The following is a 20,100-nucleotide window of genomic DNA, read 5'->3' as shown; positions in this document are numbered from 1 at the left end:
TATATATATATATATATATATGTAATATTTATTCGGCCTGTAAATAGTTAGTTAAGATATTAATAAGGAGAGTTCAATATAGATATGGTTTTACAAACAAATGTCTGTTTTTATTTTTAAGAAAGGTGGGGCGGGTGCTCTGTGGTGTGTGCCTAGGGGCAGGGAGTGCTGTGGAGGATGGGGAGGGGCAGTGGGGGGCCTGCCAGGGTTCACCCCGCGGCCTCATCAAACTGGGCCCACAGGGCCTCCCTGACCCGAGTCCCTTCGGGGTCCACCTGGCGACTGGGGGCAGCGGGTGGCTGCACATCGGCCCTGCCAGCCTCCACAGCCCAGCCCTGAAAGAAGGCCTCCCCCTTGCTCTCCACGAGGTTGTGGAGGGCGCTGCATGTGCCCACAATCTGGGGGATGTTGGTGGGGCCGGCATCGAGGCAGGTGAGGAGACACCTCCATCGCCCTTTGAGGCACCCAAATGTGCGCTCCACCACCTGGCGTGCATGCTTCAGGCGCATGTTGAAGCACTCCTGGCTGGCTGACAGGTGGCCCGTGGAAGGGTGCATGAGCCAGGGCCAGAGGGGGTATGCCACATCTGTGATGACGCAGAGGGGCATGGTGGTGTCCCCCACAGGGATCTCCCGCTGGGGGATGTAGGTCCCCGCCTCCAGCCAGTGGCACAGGCCCGAGTTCCGGAATACCCGGGCATCATGGGTGCTGCCAGGCCAGCCAACATAAATGTCCAGGAAGCGGCCCTGGCTGTCAACCAAGGCCTGGAGAACCACGGAGTGGTAGCCCTTCCTGTTCAGGAAGCGTCCTCCACTGTGCTCTGGGGCGTGGATGGGGATGTTGGTCCCACCCAGAGCCCCAAAGCAACTGGGGAAGCCCAGGGTGGCAAACCCCATGATGGAGGCATCCGGGTCCCCAGGCCTCACGAGCCCGTGGAGGAGCAGGGCGTTGATGGCGCGGACGACCTGCAGGGGAAGCACATGGGAGAGCACCAATGAGGGGTGTGCAGGGTGTGTGTGGCCCTCCCCTGCCAGGGCCCCCCTCCCCTCCCCTGCCAGGGCTGCCTCCCCCTCCCCCCGTGAGTCCTCTTACCTCCATGAGGACAGCCCCGACGGTGGCCTTGCCGACGCCAAACTGTTGGCCCACGGATTGGTAGCTGTCTGGAGTGGCCAGCTTCCAGACAGCGATGCCGACCCGTTTCTCCACGCTGAGGGCACGCCGCATGAAGGTGTCCTGGTGCCTCAGTGCGGGGGTGAGCCACTGGCATAGCTCCGAAATGTCTGCCGGCTCATGCGAAAGTTCTGGAGCCAGCGGTCGTCGTCCCACTTTCCAAGCACCAGCCGCTCCCACCAGTCAGTGCTGGTGGGGTAGCTCCACAGCCAGCAGCATATGAGGCAGGGGCAGGGTGCTGCTGGGTTGGGGGTTGAGTCCTCCTCCCCTGCCGGCAGCTCCTCCTCTGTGGCAAGGAGGTGCTCAGCTGCCTCCTGCATGGCATCGAGCAGGGTGAGCACTGCTCCTACAGGGGCAGCTGCGTGGACCTCTGCCTGCTGCTGCTGCTGGGGGTCCATGACTGCGTTGCTCGAGGTGTGCGTGCTTATGGCTCTGCAGACCGCGTGCTGTGCAGGCTGAGTGTGTCTGTGAGGGGCCCTTTAAGGGAGCGGCTAGCTGTTGCCCTGGAAGCGCTAGTCTGCCCTGTGACCCTGTCTGCAGCTGTTCCTGGCACCCTTATTTCAATGTGTGCTACTTTGGTGTGCAGACATTCCCTCGCAGTGCCCATTTCGATGTGGTGCTGCCCAACGTCAACGGCACCAGGCCTGGAGGACGTGTAGACGTTATTCATCGAAATAGCCTATTTCGATGTAGCGTGCACATGTAGACATAGCCAAAAAGAGTTAATATTGAACTTCCATAGTGGAAAAGTGTGTTCATAATAGATGTTTGTTCGCGCGCACGTGCGCGTGTGTGTGTGTGTGTGTGTTAAGGCTGCCATGTAGAAATAAAATTATTGGGTAAAAGGGATAACACATTTTATGTGGAATCATAAAGACACCAAACATGAAATCCCACACTTCCATTGTTGAAGACTGACAGCTGGGCTGGATGATCTACCTTTTTAAAGTAAAATTTGTAGAGCTAACCTTTTAGTAGTCCTCTCAAGTACTATTCTCACAAAATTAGCAGGAAAATCTGTGTGTGAAAAAAATGTATTCGCATGTGTAAACCAGGCATCTGAGAGCACACACAGCTACTTACATAACTGCTCACAAGCAAATACATGCTTGTAAATCTTGTGGTGCAGTAACAAAGGCAATTTGAATATTTGGGTCTATGTGTTTGTAGTTTGATTTGTTTTGAGCAAGATTTTACCTTAACATTGTGAAAATATAGCGAGGACTGGCAGCGTCCTTGCCACCGTGAAGCCTGGTACCAAACTGACCAATAGGTTGCAGTAGATTAACATTGTTACTTCCAACAAAGTTCTGAGCCAAGTTGACAATAGTCATCATTAATGCTTGCTGGAAGAAAATACGAACACATTGTTACTGTTCAGTTTAAGAAACTGTATTCTTTCCTAATTAGCTACTATACCATGCTTTCATTGTCAGATACAGTAAACTCTCAATTTAACTGATTAATGGGCGAAAGGGGTGTCTGTTAATGCCGAAAGTCCATTAAATCTGAATCTGCAAGACTGGAGGAACCTTGCAAGGCGCACTAGGGAGCACTCTGTCCAAGACCTGGGAGGAACGAAATGGACTCAGGAGAGATAGCTTGGCAGAGGGCTCTTTGCTCTGTTTACAGAGAAAAGCCTCTGGGCTTGCCTGCCACAAGCTGCTCATCACCCATCCCGCTGGGCATTCTTGCGGAAACTAAGTTTCCCTGGAGCAGGCATGCCTCTGCCCAGGGCTGTGGCTGGCAGGACGCCTGCCAGCTGCCTGGTCCGGGCAGCCACCATGCTGGGAGAAGGTGGCTTCTCCAGCCTCAGTGGCCAAAGCGGCTCTGGTGAGTCGTCAGCATCTTTTGGAGGAGTACAGTGGGCTGGCAGACAGTGTCTGTTATTTCAGTAGTCCACTAAAACAGAGTCCACCAAATCAAGGGTTTACTGTAACACACAAGTTATTTTACTCCAATTTCAAACTCGGTCTTGCTGAAAAATGGAAGGTCATAATTTTATTAAAGAAATAAGGAATCTGCAGTTCAATTGTTAAAATGTTGTATTCTCTCTCACAGTCCTTCCATACAATCTCTTATAATACAATGGTAGATTTCTGAACATGTATTTTTATATTTGTATTTTGACAATGCTAGTCTTTGGCAGGATTGCAAATATTCCAGATAAACACCACAAAATCTGGAAAACAATCTTTTACCTGAAATTCTTTAAACGTTATTAACCACAGAGAATCCCAGTTTAACTTGTTTTACTTTTGCACATAAGCAGTTTCTCTTCACTGGCTACCAACATCGTCAGATATGCAATTGACATGAAAAAGGACTAAGTCCAACTCCCCTAACAAAGTGCTCCAGCATAGCTTCCATCAGCTTAGAAATCATTGTATGGGACAGGGCTGTGCTTCAAGGAATAACCCTGTCTTCTTATCCAAGTGGTTTCCATTTGGTTCACTTTCTTAACAAGATTCTGAACACTCCTCTTAGTAGTGGAGTGTGTGTTGACAACTGGAACGTGCTTATGACAAAATAAAAACTTAAAAAAAAAACCCAAACATTCTTCATACTCACCTCTCCATGATGATAAGCTGACATTTCAGCAACAGAACCAGCCAGCTGAGCAACTTTAACCTCACGTTTATCATTTCTCTTAAAGCAAGTGTACAAAACTTTGCGTTGCCCTGGCTTAAAACCTGTTTAGCAGAATAATAACGCATTTTAAATATTATTTACACGCACGCATGCGCACGCACGCACCTTTCTGAAATTACAAATTCTGTCTCAGAGAACACATTTCATCAGGGCAGAAGCAGTTCTGGACCAAGTCAGGGAGTATTCCCTCCCACCAGCCCCATTCACCTGGCCGGCTGCCTACCACTTTGTGCAGCAGAATGCAGCAGAGCCCTGGGAGCTCGGCTGGGAGTGTGCCCTGCCTCCACCTAGAACACAGTGCCTCAGGTGGCCAGCTCCTTACTTACTTTCACTTCTGATATAGATTCAAACAAAAAGGTTAGGGGCAGAGAGGCACAAGTTTTGCCTAAAATGGATAAGAGGCCACCCCACAGGGGCACAGGAGTAGGGTAGGAACAGGTGCAGAAGGGCCTGTACCCATTAAAACACACTGCTAGAACCCAGGTTTCCTGAGTGCTAAACACTCATCTGCTGTCTAGCAAGTAACTGTAAAATCCACTAGAAAACTATGTCATTCCCCTCTGCTGACTTGTCTAGACAAAGAACCGGAGTCTACTAGTGCTACCAGTTTTCTGTTTCTCAAGTAGCAGAGGTTTGTGCTGTGGATATAAAACTACTAACATCGCTAATAATCTACGTGAGGCTGAATATGGTTCCACATGATGGTATTTCCTTCTGCATTATTTAAAAAAAATGAAGAAATTACATATACTAGTTATGCTAAAAGAACATTACGGTTGCAAAGTCAAGCACTCAAAAATTAAGAAATGCCAGAATTATTTGTAACGCATTTAATACTTTGTGCAGAGGCACAATGTTAGTTATTATTGACAAGATCATATACTCTCTTTTATATCAAAACAAAAAGCAGTCAAGTAGCACTTTAAAGACTAACAAAATAGTTTATTAGGTGAGCTTTCGTGGGACAGACCCACTTCTTCAGACCATAGGATCCTTAAGGGAATTTTGGGATTTTTAGATACAGTTTCCCTGAAAGCTTTTAGTTGGGACACTATATGCAATTCTTCCTTATGTGTGAAGAGATAGATGGTGAAAGGATTTCCCTTGCATGCAGTGAGGCATCTATCTTTTCCTCCACCCTGGCTAGCCCCCATTTAAGTCTATGAGCCAGGAATTTTAGGTTCTTTGGCTTCTCATCTAAATTAGAAGTTATCTGACTAAGTGTTCTTTGTTGTAGCTGGATGAGAACTGCAGTCTGTGTGCATCTCTCTCTCTGGGTATCACCTGTCTTAAGCACACCTTGTGCTTTGCTATGAAGTTTGTTGTTGAGGGAAAGGGCAAAAAAAATCACTCCGCATCTATAAGACTCTAAGCCCCTTTTCCCTGGGTGACCAAGAGTACATAAAACCAGATGGCCAAGGATCTCCTCCTACAGTGAGCTTTGCAAATGGAGAGTGCTTTGTGTCTACAGCGCATCTTTCCATGTCCACGTTATTCCACAGAAAGAGATAAAATTGACAGAATCCCTGAAGACCCGAGTGGGGTCAGGACTTTCACCCTAATCTGCTCCCTACTGCTAGTTTGAACTGAATGTTGCTGAATATGAGCACTGAAAGAAAGGAATGCTTGCTCCAGAAGTAGAGCCAGGGCTGTTCCTACTGGTGCTGGTAACCTATGCAGCCCAGTATCCGCTTCCCAAAGGGATGAGGAGAGGGAAGAGGCAGATGAAGCTGTGGGAAAAAGAAGCTGCCAACTCCTCCCGGACTGGATACCATTTCCTGCAGTGACTTCTGGTCCAGGAGAGTTAGCAAAATGATGCAGTGCTGGAAGGGCAACGAGGGCTGGAGGAGCAGCAGGTGGCCATGGAACCAGCTTGCGAGAAGCAGCACTCAAAGGCAAAGTGCTGCTTCTCCTCAGCCATCTGCTGTGTGGCTACCCCCTACTCAGTCCTCCAGCCCATAAGGGTGCCCCGCCCGGTGAGCGGGGGCTGGGGATGGATCAGGGGGCAGCCAGTGCCACAGGCAGCATGTAGATCCATAGGGAACCATGGTACTTGGGGCAATCTGGTGCCCAAAATTTCATGGTGCCTTATACACCAGCATGTTTCGCTTTTCAGTGGTGATAGCCCTCAGTAGAGCATCTGCACAGCACAGAAATGAGGTTTGGCCAAGTGGACAGTTGTAAAGCTACAGCTTGAGCTGCCAATGGCTTCACTTCAGAGGAATAAGTCAATACTGTACATGAGTGGCTACGTAACGAAGCAGAAAAATACAGGTTCTCAATTTCTCTCACTAATTCCAAAATTTCATTTTCAGAGTACCAACTTCTTTTCAAATATAGTCACATCATTCAAAATGACAAGGATAAAAAGATACAACCTCATAAATCATCATGAATATCTACTTACCATCAACAAGGGATGGAATGGATCTCTCATTATCAGAGTTTGAGAAGAGAATCAACTCCTTGTTGATGAAGTCATTGTAAGTCAAATGCTTTGTTGCTGTACCATACAGAAATTGCTAAAAGAAAAAATTATATATCAGTATAATTTGAACATTCAAACTGCACTAATTTTAACCATCCAGGGCTCTTCTCCTTATTTGGGACTAACCTCTGGAAGGCCATGTAACCGACGCTGCCGTCTGTCTTCCATGAAGTTTGTTAACCATTCTTTTCGGTCATCAATTTTCTTTTTACTGAAGGCCTGCAAATATTTCAGATAATATAAATTATTAGCATATACAGCATTATATGAGGAATTTTAATAATCATTAAATTTTAAAATATACCGTAAATTTTATTAAAAGTAAAAATCATTTGAAAAACTTTATAACTTGCTGCTGTAATAGAGACACTACATACATTTCATCTTGAACTCTCACGATAGTTAACAAAATATTCCCATGATAATCAGCACAGTTATTGTTGGTACGTTTTCAAATTGGTAATTCGCTGATCAGCAAGCGCTTGAGTTTTACAACACCTTCTGAGATCCACAAATAGCGGGCCACTTCTTGTAGGCCCTCCTCAAGGAAAAATTCCCACTTTTCAGAATAGAACTGTACTTTCAAGTCAAACTAAGTAGCTGAGAGCTTCTTTCCCATATGAATTGCAAGATAGGGCCCTATGGGCCACAGGCTGGTATAAATCTGAAGCTTAAATAAATTGCTTTGGAACTAGAGAAGTCTAGACCTGTCAGAAGAAGCATCCTCTCTTTCCCGTCAGCTTATCCCAAGTCTGTTCCAACAGCCACATGGCTGCAGTTCAACCTTCCACAACTGCTGACCACTAACTGTATATTTGGGGGTTAAGACTAATCTGCACACCCAGATGCACTGATACCCCTGCCAACCACCCAGCCACTACAGAACACAAAAAAATCCAAAGAATTCAGACTCCATGTGTTCTGCCCTCATTACCCCATTCAACAGAATCACTTTGATTGTGCTACCTTTCACACCCACAGGGGTTGGGGGGGATGGGGGGAGACAATTGCTTCATGAAAGAGTTAAAGATTCAGAAATGCAGAAATAATGGTTTTCTAATAATTAGTGAAAGTAAATGACAATCATACAGCATAGCCACTGGTAACACTGGTAGCTGGATTCTAACTGAGAGATACAAGTACATATTAATAAATTATGGTTTCCTCAGAAGAAAAAAATGTTTTCAGAAAAGCATGTAATTTTTTTTTTCTGAAATTAAAATTTCAGTTTAACTAGCTATCTGATTCAAACAGCTGCCATCACACCCATTTTTGTGACTGGATCGAATCCAAAGCTTATCACACTAGCTTGACAATGACCCTCAAGATCCAGCCATAGGTAATTCAGCACAGGCAGCAGCTGCAGTCAGTGACAGTTCCAGGTAGCACAATTTCATTGAACTTGTGGAAGGAAGGCTCTAAACTAACAATTTCCAAGGAAAGAAAGATGGCAGGGACACAAATCCTGTTCAGCAGTATAGGTCTCTTGTAACTCAGAATTATCACCTAGACCATTCTGTGAGAGGAGAGGAAGTGGCCAAATATGTCTCCCTTTCTAAACGGAGGCGAACTCATTGCAGGTTATCATCACAAACTTTTTTTTCCCCCTTAGCAGTCTTCAAGTTTTAATGCAGACAGTAACAATCTGGTTTTTGGTTTTCACACATTCGGTACAGAGGAAGAGTTATGATTTCTTCCTGTGTGTTTTGGAATGAGGAATTCCAGCTCACAGACTGTGTCCGTTTATCTGTGCCATCTAGGTGTATAATGCTTCTGCAGAATAAAGTAAAAATGTTGTAAAAGATAATATAGGTGGCATTTATTTTCTGTATGCTATTCTATTCCCATTTTATAAATGTAAATGCCTCTCAAAAATATCTGAATTTTAAAAGTTCATTTTATTCTGCTCTGATACAAGCCCACATATTCTTTTTACAAGTCCAATCATATAAGCCCTATAAAGCCATACTTTCCACTTCTATCCTCCAAAAATCCTACTCCTAAACAGATATGTGCAGCTGTCAGGATGTATATGGAAAAAGAAATGAAATAAGTATATATGAGTTAGCTGCCTCCTAGAACTCCAGGTTTGCAGGTCCCCCTCACAAAGAGACACTACAAAAATCTTTAAAATAATCATATTACCATAGTATCCCTCTTATTTGCTATTTCAGTGCCCTTGCATAACATTGCATACTGAGACAGGTGTTCATGAGGCCCAAACTCTGAATAGGATTTGTTTTTTTTAGTACTTGGCAGTGAGGATTCTCCCACCCAAAATCATGAAGCTGGGATCATCTGAACACACCTTACAGTGATATACATCCTGCAGAAATATTTTAGGATTAGGCAGTATGGTTGTTTTCCAAATTTAGTTTAAAATACTATCTCTTTTTTTGCCACAGTACCCAAACATCTCTTCCCACTTTAATGACATCACACACGAAACTAGAAATTATCTATCTAATTTCACTTGCTCAGACAGACATAGGTGTTTTGATTCATGTCTAGCTGGTCATTCAGCAATTTGTTCCATAATCCCCTTCAGAGCTTTAATCAAAAGCAGACATTTCTGTGATATTTGTACCTTTCAGTAACGAATCTAACAGTAATGTTTCTTGATATCTTTGCTAATTAAGAGGATTAAAACAAACATGCAGGAAAAAAAGCCATTACATTAATACTATTTAACCACATTTAATTAAAGAGTAAATGTAGTATTGTTCAAATCATTAACAACATAATGTGAAAAATTAAAAAGTAAAGTAGCCGCCATGGGATACTAAAAGTCAGGATTTTTGACCCAATACTTGCTGTAAGTTATGGCATTCATAAAACATGGCACACAGGAGTTGTAAAAGTTCTTACCAGTGTAATGGCAGCATCATCTTCAGGACCAGCATATCTGAATAAGATCCGATGCCTCTCCATGTCAGCAAAGTACTCCTTTGCTTCTTTAGCAGTGCTGGTACCCAAACCTGCATGTTAAGAAGAAAACAATCAGTATATAAACAAACATACTATTTGAATTATGTTTTCCTAATAATTTACAAAAACTGACTTTAAAATAACTTCAGAAATAATTTTACAAGCACTTAATCTACTAAAAGACATTACCCAATTATTGCTTTTTCAGTACATGAGATTTTTTAAACAAACCTTTGTAGTATTTTATCTTCCATGCTTTATGATTCTCCATATGTTTCTTCCACTCATCAAATTCAGGAATACTATAGAAGGCAAGTTCCTGCTTACTTTTGCTTGCCTTAAAAATAACAAAAATATACCAAGTCAGCCTTTTTGTAACATTATCTACAATACATCAAAACTTTCTATTGTCAGGATGAGCTGTACCTTTACAATGGGAGTAATGAATTCCTCAAGAAAACCATGTTTCAAAAGAGATGGCCAATTGTGATGAATAAAATTGATTAGCAATCCCTTTATGTGAGATCCATCCTGATCCTAAATATGAAAAAGAAACACTATCAATGCATCCTATATATTAGCTCAAGTGCAAATGAGCTGACAGAAACAAAGACAACATCTGGTTAACAAGTCAGTCTGTACTTTCATTTTTATCCAGGTTGATGAGATTTGCAACATTTGTTGGTGGAAAGTACTTACTCAAATGGGTAATTCAGATCTAGATTAGACAAGCATTGCCCAGGGGACAAGACCTCCAATAGCAGAAGTCCTCAGAGAGTGATTGCCAAAATACTTACAGTCTTTTTATCAGCAGCAAGACAGCACAGATGCAGAACTGTATGACCTGAACTAAAATGAGAGTGGCTGAATGGATCCCCTGGACAGATTCTACTGATAAGGTTCTTCAGTGCCCTCTGCAGCAATTTAAAGAAATGGTTACTCGGCCTCTGCAGTAACTGTGGTTGAAATGTGACCCCTTACAAATGCTTCACTCTGGGTGTGCTTGTACTTTTGATCAGAGATTTCTCATAGCAATATCCTTTCAGCCCACACACACGTGACTCAACACTTCATGCTTCCTGCTATTATTATTCTACACCCCACAGGAGAACTACCCTCAGTTTCTTCTCTACCACAATGTTCCACAGCAAAGAAATCCTAAGTAGAGAAGACTGAGCACACAAAGGTGCACCCACAGGAGACACATTTCAAAGAGCCACAGTTATTGTACATGGTGTGTAACTATTTCTTTAAAACAGTCCCTGTGAATGCTTCACCAGGTGACGACAAAGTAAGTCACCTTAAGGAAGAGGGGGCTTTGGAGATGAGTCCCATATAGAGGAAAGTATAGCTGATCTGAATGCAGAGTCATGAGTTACTGCACAGTGCTCACCAAACATAACTGCAGAGGTCCAAGTTGCAGCTCTGCATATTCATTTTTGAGAAAGACTGTAGAGGTGTGGCTTTCCTCAGAGGGTGACAGAGAATGGAGGTTGTACAGCCTCTGATGAAAACGGACGTACAAACTCACTCTGTGAAGTCTAAGTGTGTGTGGAGATAACAAGATTCGTAGCAACAACTATGCAGGTTTAGTCCTATCAAGATGGAAGCCCAGGGATCTCCTGAGCGTTCCCTCTAATTTTTTCCATCCATGTGCAGAATAAATTTTATGTGCACCAAGAAATGCACTCTCTTCGACAGGATAACTAGTCTTGTGCATAAGGTAGAAGCAGTAGATGTGATATACCTAGACTTTAGTAAAGCATTTGATACAGTCTTGCATGACCATCTTATCAATAAACTAGGGAAATGCAGCCCAGATCGGACAACTACAAGGGGCTGGCTGGAAAACCCTCCTCAGAAAGAGGGTACTAATGGCTCACAGTCATGCTGGAAGGGCATATCAAGTGGGGTTCCACAGGAGTCACTTTTAGGATCAGATCTGTTCTATATCTTCATCAATGATTTAGATAATGGCATAGAGAATAAAGTTTGCAAATAATACCAAGCCATGACAAATGTGTCACAGACCATGAAATCTGGTCTGTTTTATAGTTTTACCCTATACTATGCAGATTCCATGGGGACTACCAGCATTTGTCAAACAGATGCCTGAACCAAAAGAGGGCTGTGCCACGAAAGGCCATGGGGGCCTAGTGAAATGGACTGATGTGTTTGACATGAGCGAATACAAAGTGTATGAGCAACTGTAGTGAGAACAATGTTTCAATCAACTAAGAACTATTTGTACAAAAGCAATTGTTATGTTGCTGAAAAATATGAAGAATCAGTATATAAAGAAACACTACCAGCTGGACTGCCATAACAATATGTAAGAGCTGGAAGAAATGGTGGGCTTTTGATCCTGGCAGCCTGCCCTGGGTTGACCTTTTGGAACCTTGTGGGTAAAAGGCCCAGCAACAGAGAAAAAAGACTAATGATATTACAAAGCAGATTATAAAGGGAGACATCATACATTAGCAATTTTGAGTTCTTTATTGATCTAGAACTCTGTTTGAATAAGGAGTGGTATCTGCAGAGTCTCTGCACTTTGTGATGGGACTGAACCTCAACTGACCAGTGGGACTTGTGACTATGAATTCTGGTGTAGCTGGATTTGGAGGTATGAATGTGGCGTGAATGAGGTTCATTTTGCAGTTAACAAAGTGTATTTAGAGTATTATATACCAACACTGTGTCTGGTATTTGCCTGCTCCTCCATCCCATACAAAGGCCCCTGCTGTGGATCTAACAACAGCACCACAGGCAACATCTGAAACAAGGAAAACCAGACATGCCCTCCCAGTAAAGTAAAATTCTTTCAGGACTAGAGAAACTAATATTTTTTTTAAATCGGCTTTTGCTGTTCAACTAATTATGGCTAAAATTAGTACTAAGTCCTAGTAAGCACAACTACAATAAACTACTACAATACTAAGAAGATACACTTGCAGATAAAACAAAAAACTGTTAAGGCTTCATCTCAAGCAAGGGCAGTTGAGAAGGAATTGAGGAAGGTTCACCCATGCCATTCTGTGAGATCAAGATTGCATAAAACACATGCACAGGCTGAATGGACGTTGCTATGAGAAATCGCCAATCAAGGCACAAGGAAGCGCAAACACATCTACAGTGAAGCACCAATAGGCACACTACTCAAAGAAGCAGCAGCGTTTCCCAATGGAATCTCAGACACTTTCTTCATTAGTCTTCATCAACTCCACAAGCTGTGATTAGCCCAAAATAAAAGCTTCAACAGATGACTGCCTTTCACTTTAGCGGTATGTAGTCTCAGATGACTACTGGATACATTGGTGTACATAGATTCCTAGGTAGCACCAACAGACAAATAATTTTCATCATTCATGGCAAAAAAAAATTTAAACTATTCTTCTCTAAAGTGAAAATGCCATCCCTGCTATTGTTACATGCTACACTACTGCAATGTAGTTCTAACATCTATCCTTGAAATCCACCCTGAATCTTTAGCTGATAGAAAATATTGTTTCCCATAATCCGAGACCAATGAGTTACCACAACTATAAAAAAAACTATACTGGTGTATCTGTGCGGACTTCATATTCACTTCCAGTTCTAATCACAAGGGTTGATGACAATCTTCAGAACTCAGAGTGATCTGGGACTCAGTTTTGACAGGGTCTTTCATTCTACTTCCCACTTCACATCTGTAAAACTGGGATACTTCACAGTGTATGTAAGGATTGTTTATGAAGTGTTTTCTAAAAGGGAAATACTATGAAAGTAGTAGTTATCATCAATTAACTTCAAAATACAATGTATAAAACATACTTGCTTGATGTAGCTTGTCTATGTTTGGTTTATGTCATTCCAAGCAAAAGGACACCTTTTTAACTAGTCATTTCGGAGAGGATTCAGACACTACTTTCCCACAACATTTAACACATTTTTTTTTTTTTAAAAAGGACACTACTAATAGTACATTTGCTATCCTGAGCCATTTTCTGATATCACTTCCCCTACTCCAGTCCAAACATATTTACATATGCAAGGTTATATATGTTCTCATTCAGACAAGTAAACACTTGAAATCAGTAGGATTGCTCTGGTATACCAAAGGAGATTTTGGTTATCTGTTTGACACTTGTTGTAGTCTTGACAGTGGTTATAGGGACCTTTTTCCCCAAGGAACATCATGCACTGAGGAGCTTTTCTGCGCAGAACCGTGTCCCCCTTCTGCAAAGACTAGATAAAAGTGACACCTGAAAAACTAGCAAAAAAACAAAAAACAACAAAAAAACCCAAAAATTTCTCAGATTTTCTTTTTTTAATCTGTATATTTCAAACTTACCTGATCAGTCATGATCATAATCTTTCCATATCTTAAAGTTTTTAGAGATTCTGGATCTTCATAGCTTTTCTTGTACTGCAGACCAACTATTTTGATAATGTTGTTGATTTCTGCATTCTCCATAATCTGTGTAGAAAGCATAGATTCAGCATGGGGTGAAGAGTCATCATAAGTTAATACCTTAATATTTAATATTATGTCCATTATACCATGGCGATCCCTACTGGTGCAGGTATCCTATGCAGCCCAGCACATTTCCATCCCACACCCTTCTCCCAGACCCAGTGGTAGCGGCAATGGTGTCTGGTCTGGGATACTTGGCAGTGCTGAAGCAGGACCAGAAGGCATGTGCAGACCAGAGTAGCAGCCACTGGTCATGCAGTTGACCAGAAAGAAGTGGCACTTTAAACAGGAACGTGACACTCCTCTCTACCTACTTGCTGATGACTGCCTCTCCTCCAAGTCCTCTGACCCCACACGTGCCACTTGCCACTAATTGGTAAATGGGGGCTGGGGGCTGAACCCTGGTGGGAAGGGGTGAAACTAGACCAGCACTGAGCTGGGGAAGGTAGCTGGGGGTTGGGGATGGGAGACAGCTGGAGCCCATTGGCAGCACACAGCTGAATAGGGTACCATGAAATTTGGGGCAATTTGTGCCCCAAATTTTGGGGTGCCCCACAAAGCTGGTATTTTGCATAAGGGTAGAGATAGCCTTGTCTATACCAAAAGTTCACTATATAGTTCAGGAGCTGTTCCCCAGTGTTACCAACTCTTATGATTTTATCGTAAGTTTTGCAATATTTTATACATTCTGAAAGCCCATCTCTCCAAAAGTCATTGTATTAGATGGGAATCTCAATAAATAGTAAGTTTATAACCCACACATTTGCTAAGAAACCTTTGAAAATGTGAACCTGAAAGCTCCAACACCAATAAAAATGACTTAAAATCTCACCGTTTTTAAGCCGTTATATATACTGAAGCTAACAAAAATTTTAGCACTGAAGGTCAGCAGTACTGCTTACCTGCTTGTGAGAAGCTTCCCGAACATTGAGAATTTTACCCCTGAGTGGGAATACCCCATATCTGTCTCGTCCAATGACCCCTAAGCCAGATACAGCTAAAGATTTGGCAGAGTCTCCTTCTGTTAAAATCAATGTGCAGTCCAAAGAATGTTTGCCACCTGGAGAAGAGTGGGAAAGAGGCAGGAAACAAGGCAAACCAAAATAGAAACATGGTTAAATTCAAATGCAGAAAATATGTTTGTGCTAAATTACCATTATTCTCTTTAAATCAAACACTACATAATTCTTCAATACAGGGAAAATTTCACTCAGGATCTGAGACCACTTTAGCTCCACAATGTGGGTGAAGCAGCCTCCCCTACCACTTCTCTTTGGAGGAGTTCCTCAGCCCTGCAATGGGCTGGTGTAGAGGGGCAGGACAGATACAGTGGAAGAGGGTGGAGGTGTCTCACACAAATCCAGAAAATCAATGAGTGGTAGGTGTTATATCTTTGAATAGCCACTTCTGGGTGGCTGTCATAGAGTCCTAAACACACGACACTAAAGACAGGTTATTCATCCCACCATCCATATATCTGCTTAATTCACAGCACTCCTAAAGTGCTGGGAGGGAGGGGAAGAAATAGGAAATGTGGGACTCCAATGTCCCAGTGTGCAAGAGGCACACGAGGGAGGGGGACAGGGGATCCACAGGCTGCCCACCAACTGTTTTAACCCTGTGAGTGCTGAGCTTTAGATATCTGCATGCCCCTGCCTTTCTAGTTTGAGATGTTAGGTAGCAGTGCCCCAATCTGCTATTGTGTGGCTACCCAGCATGCGCAGTCAACTACCCTCCCAGTGCCTTCCCTACCCCAGAGAATTGAAAAGAAACTCCGAAGCAGAGCGGAGGAAGAAGGATAACGGAGCACGCTCAGGGACAACCATCCTGCAGAACCTCCATTACTGCACAAAATGAGTGACCCGCTCTTCTTCGAGGCATGTCCCTGTGAACGCTCCACTTTAGGTTACCATAGAGCAGCACCAATTCTATGAAGAAGTGGGGCTTCCAAGTTGGTTAAATATACAATGAATACTACTGATCATTCAAAGCGAGTATCATCAGCTCTAAGGCGTAATGTTTGGTGAAGGTACAGACTGATGCCCAGGTAGCTGCCTTACAGAGGTCAATAATAGGTACATCTTTGAGAAAGTGTGTTGATGTGGATATAGCTCTGGTAGATGCATGAGTCTGAAAGGAACTTCCAGATTGTGATTTTGATACAACAATCATATAAGGTTACAGATCTTTTTGAAGAGTTGCTGTTTGGACATGGGTTGAATTTAGGAACATGCTGTTGTTGAGATGAGTTTCTGAATGTCTTTGTTCTCTCTACGTACAATTCAAGTGCTCAGCGAACCGCCAAAATGTGAAGGTACGCTTCACTGCTGCTGGTGTGCCACTTAGGGAAGAAGATAAGAAGGCATACAGGTAAGGAGAAGAACTGATTGAGGCAAACATGGATATAGATTTGAGATATGGATGTAAGCTTACCTGGTCCTTGAGGAAAATAGGAAAGGGTGGATTTCCTATAAGGGCACCCAGCTCTCCCACCTTCCTTGTCAAACTGATTGCCACTAATAAGGTGATGTTCTTGGATGTAACAGCAAGCAGTTAGCCCAACGAGAGTATGGAGAACAAGGCTGAGGTCCCACAAAGGAGTTGAAGCTCTCACAGTGTGGAATAAATGCCTCTGAGAAAGCATTTAGTTAGAGGGTGGGCAAAGACAAAGAGTCAATATACCTTAGAGTGAAAAGTGTTAATGTCAAATAAATGCACTCCGAGTGAACTGATAGCAAAGCCCAATTTTCTGAGAATCAGCTATGCATTTCAGCATTGTGAGCAGTGGTGCAGATTATGGGTTAACTTTTCTGTTTCTGCACCATATAGAAAGTCATTTCCACTTGTGCAGGTATATTTTTCACTTAGTTGTCAATAGTTCATTAAGAGATTCTGTACTTCCCTGAAACAGCCTGCATCAAGGTTTGTAATCCATGGATTAGCCACCATTGAAGATGGAGAATCAAAATGCTAGGTTGGCTAATGTATCCTGTGTCAGCAGGAGAGGCACAAGGGTCTGTGGTGATCTTGTGGCCATGTGATTCAGGTATGGGAACAATATTTGTCTGGACCATGGTGGTGCAATTAGGATTATTCTGGATTTTTCCTTTTCAGTATCAAGGACATGGCTCAACAGGGGAATCAGAGGGGAGGCATACATCAAAGGTTCTTCCCATTTATGCAAATCCTGCACAGGAATAGTACTATGGGTATTTGGCATTGTGGGACATTGCAGAAAGTCGCTTGAGGAACAGCCCCTTTACTGGAAGATAGTTGTCAGTTATCTACAGATAGTTCTGGGTCCAGTTCCCATTTGTGAAAAGTTTCCTTTTAGGTCATCTGCTGTGACATTCTGGCTTCCCAGCAAGTATGCTGTAATGAGCTCTATGTTGTCGGAGATGGACGATTCCCAAAGATGGACTCCTACTGTGCAGAGCAGGTAAGATCAAGCCCCTCCTTCTCAATTTACATAAAACATAGTGGCAAAGTTGTCCACCAGGATCTGCACAAAAGGGTCAGAAAATGACGGCATAAATTTCAAACTGCACTGAGCTCCAGTAAATTTACATGGAGGGTGGATTCCACAAGGAACCAGCAGCCCTGGAAAGTATTCTTGGACATGTGTGCTCCTTATCCCATTTAAAAAAAAAAAAAAAAAAGAGGAGCCAGGACTTAGTCAGCTCCCAACTCTCCACCCTCACAGTTCCCATGCCTGGGGGTCCTGTTCCAGCCCCGCGCTCCTGCCAGGCCCAGTGGGAGCTCTGGCACCCAGCCCTGTGCTTTTGCAGGTGCTCTGCCTCCTAGTCCCGCACTGCTGCAGGGCTGGTGGGGGCTCCATCACCGCAGCAGGGGCTCCAGCTCCGAGTCCCAAGCTGTCACAGACCCAGGGGGTTCTGGCTCCCTTCCTTGCCCTGCCCTGCCACAGGGGCTCCAGCACCCCTGGGGCATGGAGACCCGCCAGCAGCCACAGTCGTGGGAATGCCAGCTGGGCCACAGGGTACCTCACACCCCCACAGCTGGAAGCTGGCTGGGGCACCAAACCACACTGGCAGCTACAGCGGGAACTCCAGCCAAGGGGGAGGGTAGAGGGGGGCAGGAAGATGGGTGTGGAGGTGCCTGTTAGTACCGACACAAAAAAGCCCTATCCATGCAACAGTTCATTTGTTTGGCCCACCATGTGAGTGAATCTTTGCCCTGGCAGGCATTTCAGAAGTCTCTGGATGGAGAGCTTGTGAGGTGTGTAGATATTCTGAAGCCAGGTTTGTAGGCACCTCATGCAAAATCTGGTGTGCTTTACAACAGATGTGGTATCTGACACGTGGCCTAGGAGTTGGAGGCACATTTTGGGGATGTTTGTGAGCTATTCTCCACGGCAACAAAGCATTGTTGAAGCAGCCATAGCAATGCCTGTTGTGCAATTAAGGCACACCTCTATGAAGTCCAACTGTTGGACTGGAATTAGGGTGGATTTCTGAAAACTGATTTGTAAACTAACTCTTGTAATGAGTGTTGTAGTGATGCAAAGGGTGTCGACTGCAGCCTGATGTGTTGCAGGTTTTAGTCAGTCATCTGTTTAGCAAAGTATTATCACCTCCATGTGTGTGAAGGTGTGCCGCAACGATGATGATTACTTCCAAATATACTGGTGGAGCTGTGGATAATCCAAATGGGAGCACTCTGTACTAGTCATGGTTGAGCGTAAATTGGAAGAGCCTTCTGTTTACTGGATTAATAGTGATGCGAAAATAGGCATCTTGAAGGTCAAGAAATGAGAGAATCTCCTTTTTCCAATACTGGAATTATACTTGCTAGGGTCTTCATTGTGAAGTGCTGTGTTTTGACTAATTTGTTTAGCTTGAGTAAGATGAGCCTCCATCCACCTATTTTCTTCTGGGTGAGAAAGTCGTGTGAATAAAATCCTATCCCCCGCCTAATACAGGAGGTACGGTTTAATATACTATCTAGTTGCATATGACTGCTTATTTCCTGCTGTAACAGATGTTCAAGAAATGGCTCCCTGAAGAGGGACAGGTGGGGTGGGTAAGTGGGTTAGAGACAAAATGGACAGAATAGACCTTGCATATAATTTCCAGAACCCATTTTGTCTGATGCAGTGGTTGTCCATACAGGATTGAAAGATGTCTGGCAGCCCACAAACAGGTTGGAGGTTCTGAATGAGTGCAGCTTGGAGAGCATGTAGTGCTCTCAAACAATACTTCAAAACACTTGCCTGGAAGTGGATGGCAGAGATGTTGCTGACAGTTAGTGCTAGATGACGTCTCTTCTGACATTGTTTGTGGAGCTGATCACAATGTCTTTTAAGTTATATATATGGAGCAATGTAGAACTGTTGGGTATAAAATATGACCTATTTCCTTTTGTGTCTAAGGGCATATATTCCTAGGGTTTTCAGAGTGGCTCAAGAATCCTGGATTGTGTGTAAGGTTGCATCTGTGCCTTCTGCGTACCGTCTCTGACCTTCAAAATGCAAGTCCTCAACTGATGCCTGAATTTTGTGGAGAAAGCTTAAAAGATGGAGCCAAGAGGCATTCTGCATGATTACGGAGCAACAGAGCAGGCTGCCATGTCAGCAGAGTCCAAGAAAACCTGAGGGACTTTTCTGGAAATGCTAGTTTTATATTGTTTTTTTTTCCCCCAAAATCTGTTGGTAGGTGTTCAAAAAAGTTGTCATTTGTGCAAAAATGTTGTGTGTGTAGTTGGCTAGTAACATATAATAGTTTGCTATGAAAAACTGCAGCATTGCTGAGGAAATGGCCTTCATGCTGAAGAAGTCTAGGTATTTCTAATCTTTATCATAATGGGTGGTCCTAGCCAGAGTTTGCTCTCTCCTTTGATTAACTGCCTCCCCCACCAGTAAACTGGTGAACAAAAAGCTCAGCTCCCTTACCTGGGACATAATACTTTTTGTCTAATTTTTTACAAGAAGGTGGAGATCTAGTTGGCATCTGCCAGGCAGTTTTTGCCAGGTATATGATGGGTAGTACAATCTTGGCAGCAGCAGATGCATGGATATCGGACGTCTCATGCTGTATATCCAGCAGCTCCTCTAAGAAAATGTCTAAGAAGTCAGTCACTCTTTTAAATAACTCCTGGAAGGAAGAGAGGGCCATGGGGGAGGCTGCCATGCTATCAGGATGGTTCAGGTTTGGCAGAGGAATGGTTGGCAGGTGGAGGGAGGAGTGCATACTTCTTCCGCCACCTTGTCACTGGAGAGAGGCCTTAGTGAGTCTTGGTGGGGTACCATCAGAACCAAAGAGACATTCTTGGAGCAAATGTGATGATAAGATCCAGTGCTGTGGACTTGCTGGAATATACTGGTGCAGCAGGTGGTGCCATCATGCTCCTTGGTGCTGAGGTAGCAAGCTTAGCTTTACTTGTGCCCGCTTTA

The 20,100-nt window shown here is 43.7% G+C and overlaps 1 protein-coding gene across 2 annotated transcripts in view; it reads right to left on the bottom strand.

Annotated features, from left to right (window-relative positions):
• TOP2B (DNA topoisomerase II beta) overlaps positions 1 to 20,100 on the bottom strand; it is a 113,330-nt gene that overhangs the window by 31,204 nt on the left and 62,026 nt on the right. For both annotated transcript variants that reach the window (XM_074984442.1, XM_074984443.1), the window contains 9 exons: positions 14,594 to 14,751; positions 13,569 to 13,694; positions 9,665 to 9,775; positions 9,470 to 9,575; positions 9,179 to 9,288; positions 6,437 to 6,529; positions 6,230 to 6,344; positions 3,742 to 3,863; positions 2,368 to 2,516 (listed from right to left, as the gene is read on the bottom strand). In XM_074984442.1, the coding sequence (XP_074840543.1) occupies positions 2,368 to 2,516; positions 3,742 to 3,863; positions 6,230 to 6,344; positions 6,437 to 6,529; positions 9,179 to 9,288; positions 9,470 to 9,575; positions 9,665 to 9,775; positions 13,569 to 13,694; positions 14,594 to 14,751 (1,090 nt within the window). The remainder of the gene's footprint in view (positions 1 to 2,367; positions 2,517 to 3,741; positions 3,864 to 6,229; positions 6,345 to 6,436; positions 6,530 to 9,178; positions 9,289 to 9,469; positions 9,576 to 9,664; positions 9,776 to 13,568; positions 13,695 to 14,593; positions 14,752 to 20,100) is intronic.

The sequence above is a fragment of the Carettochelys insculpta genome, chromosome 2 (genome assembly GCF_033958435.1).
Source record: "Carettochelys insculpta isolate YL-2023 chromosome 2, ASM3395843v1, whole genome shotgun sequence".
NCBI lineage: Eukaryota > Metazoa > Chordata > Testudines > Carettochelyidae > Carettochelys > Carettochelys insculpta.
Note: the sequence above shows the minus strand (reverse complement) of the source record. Positions and strands in the feature narration are given on the sequence as shown.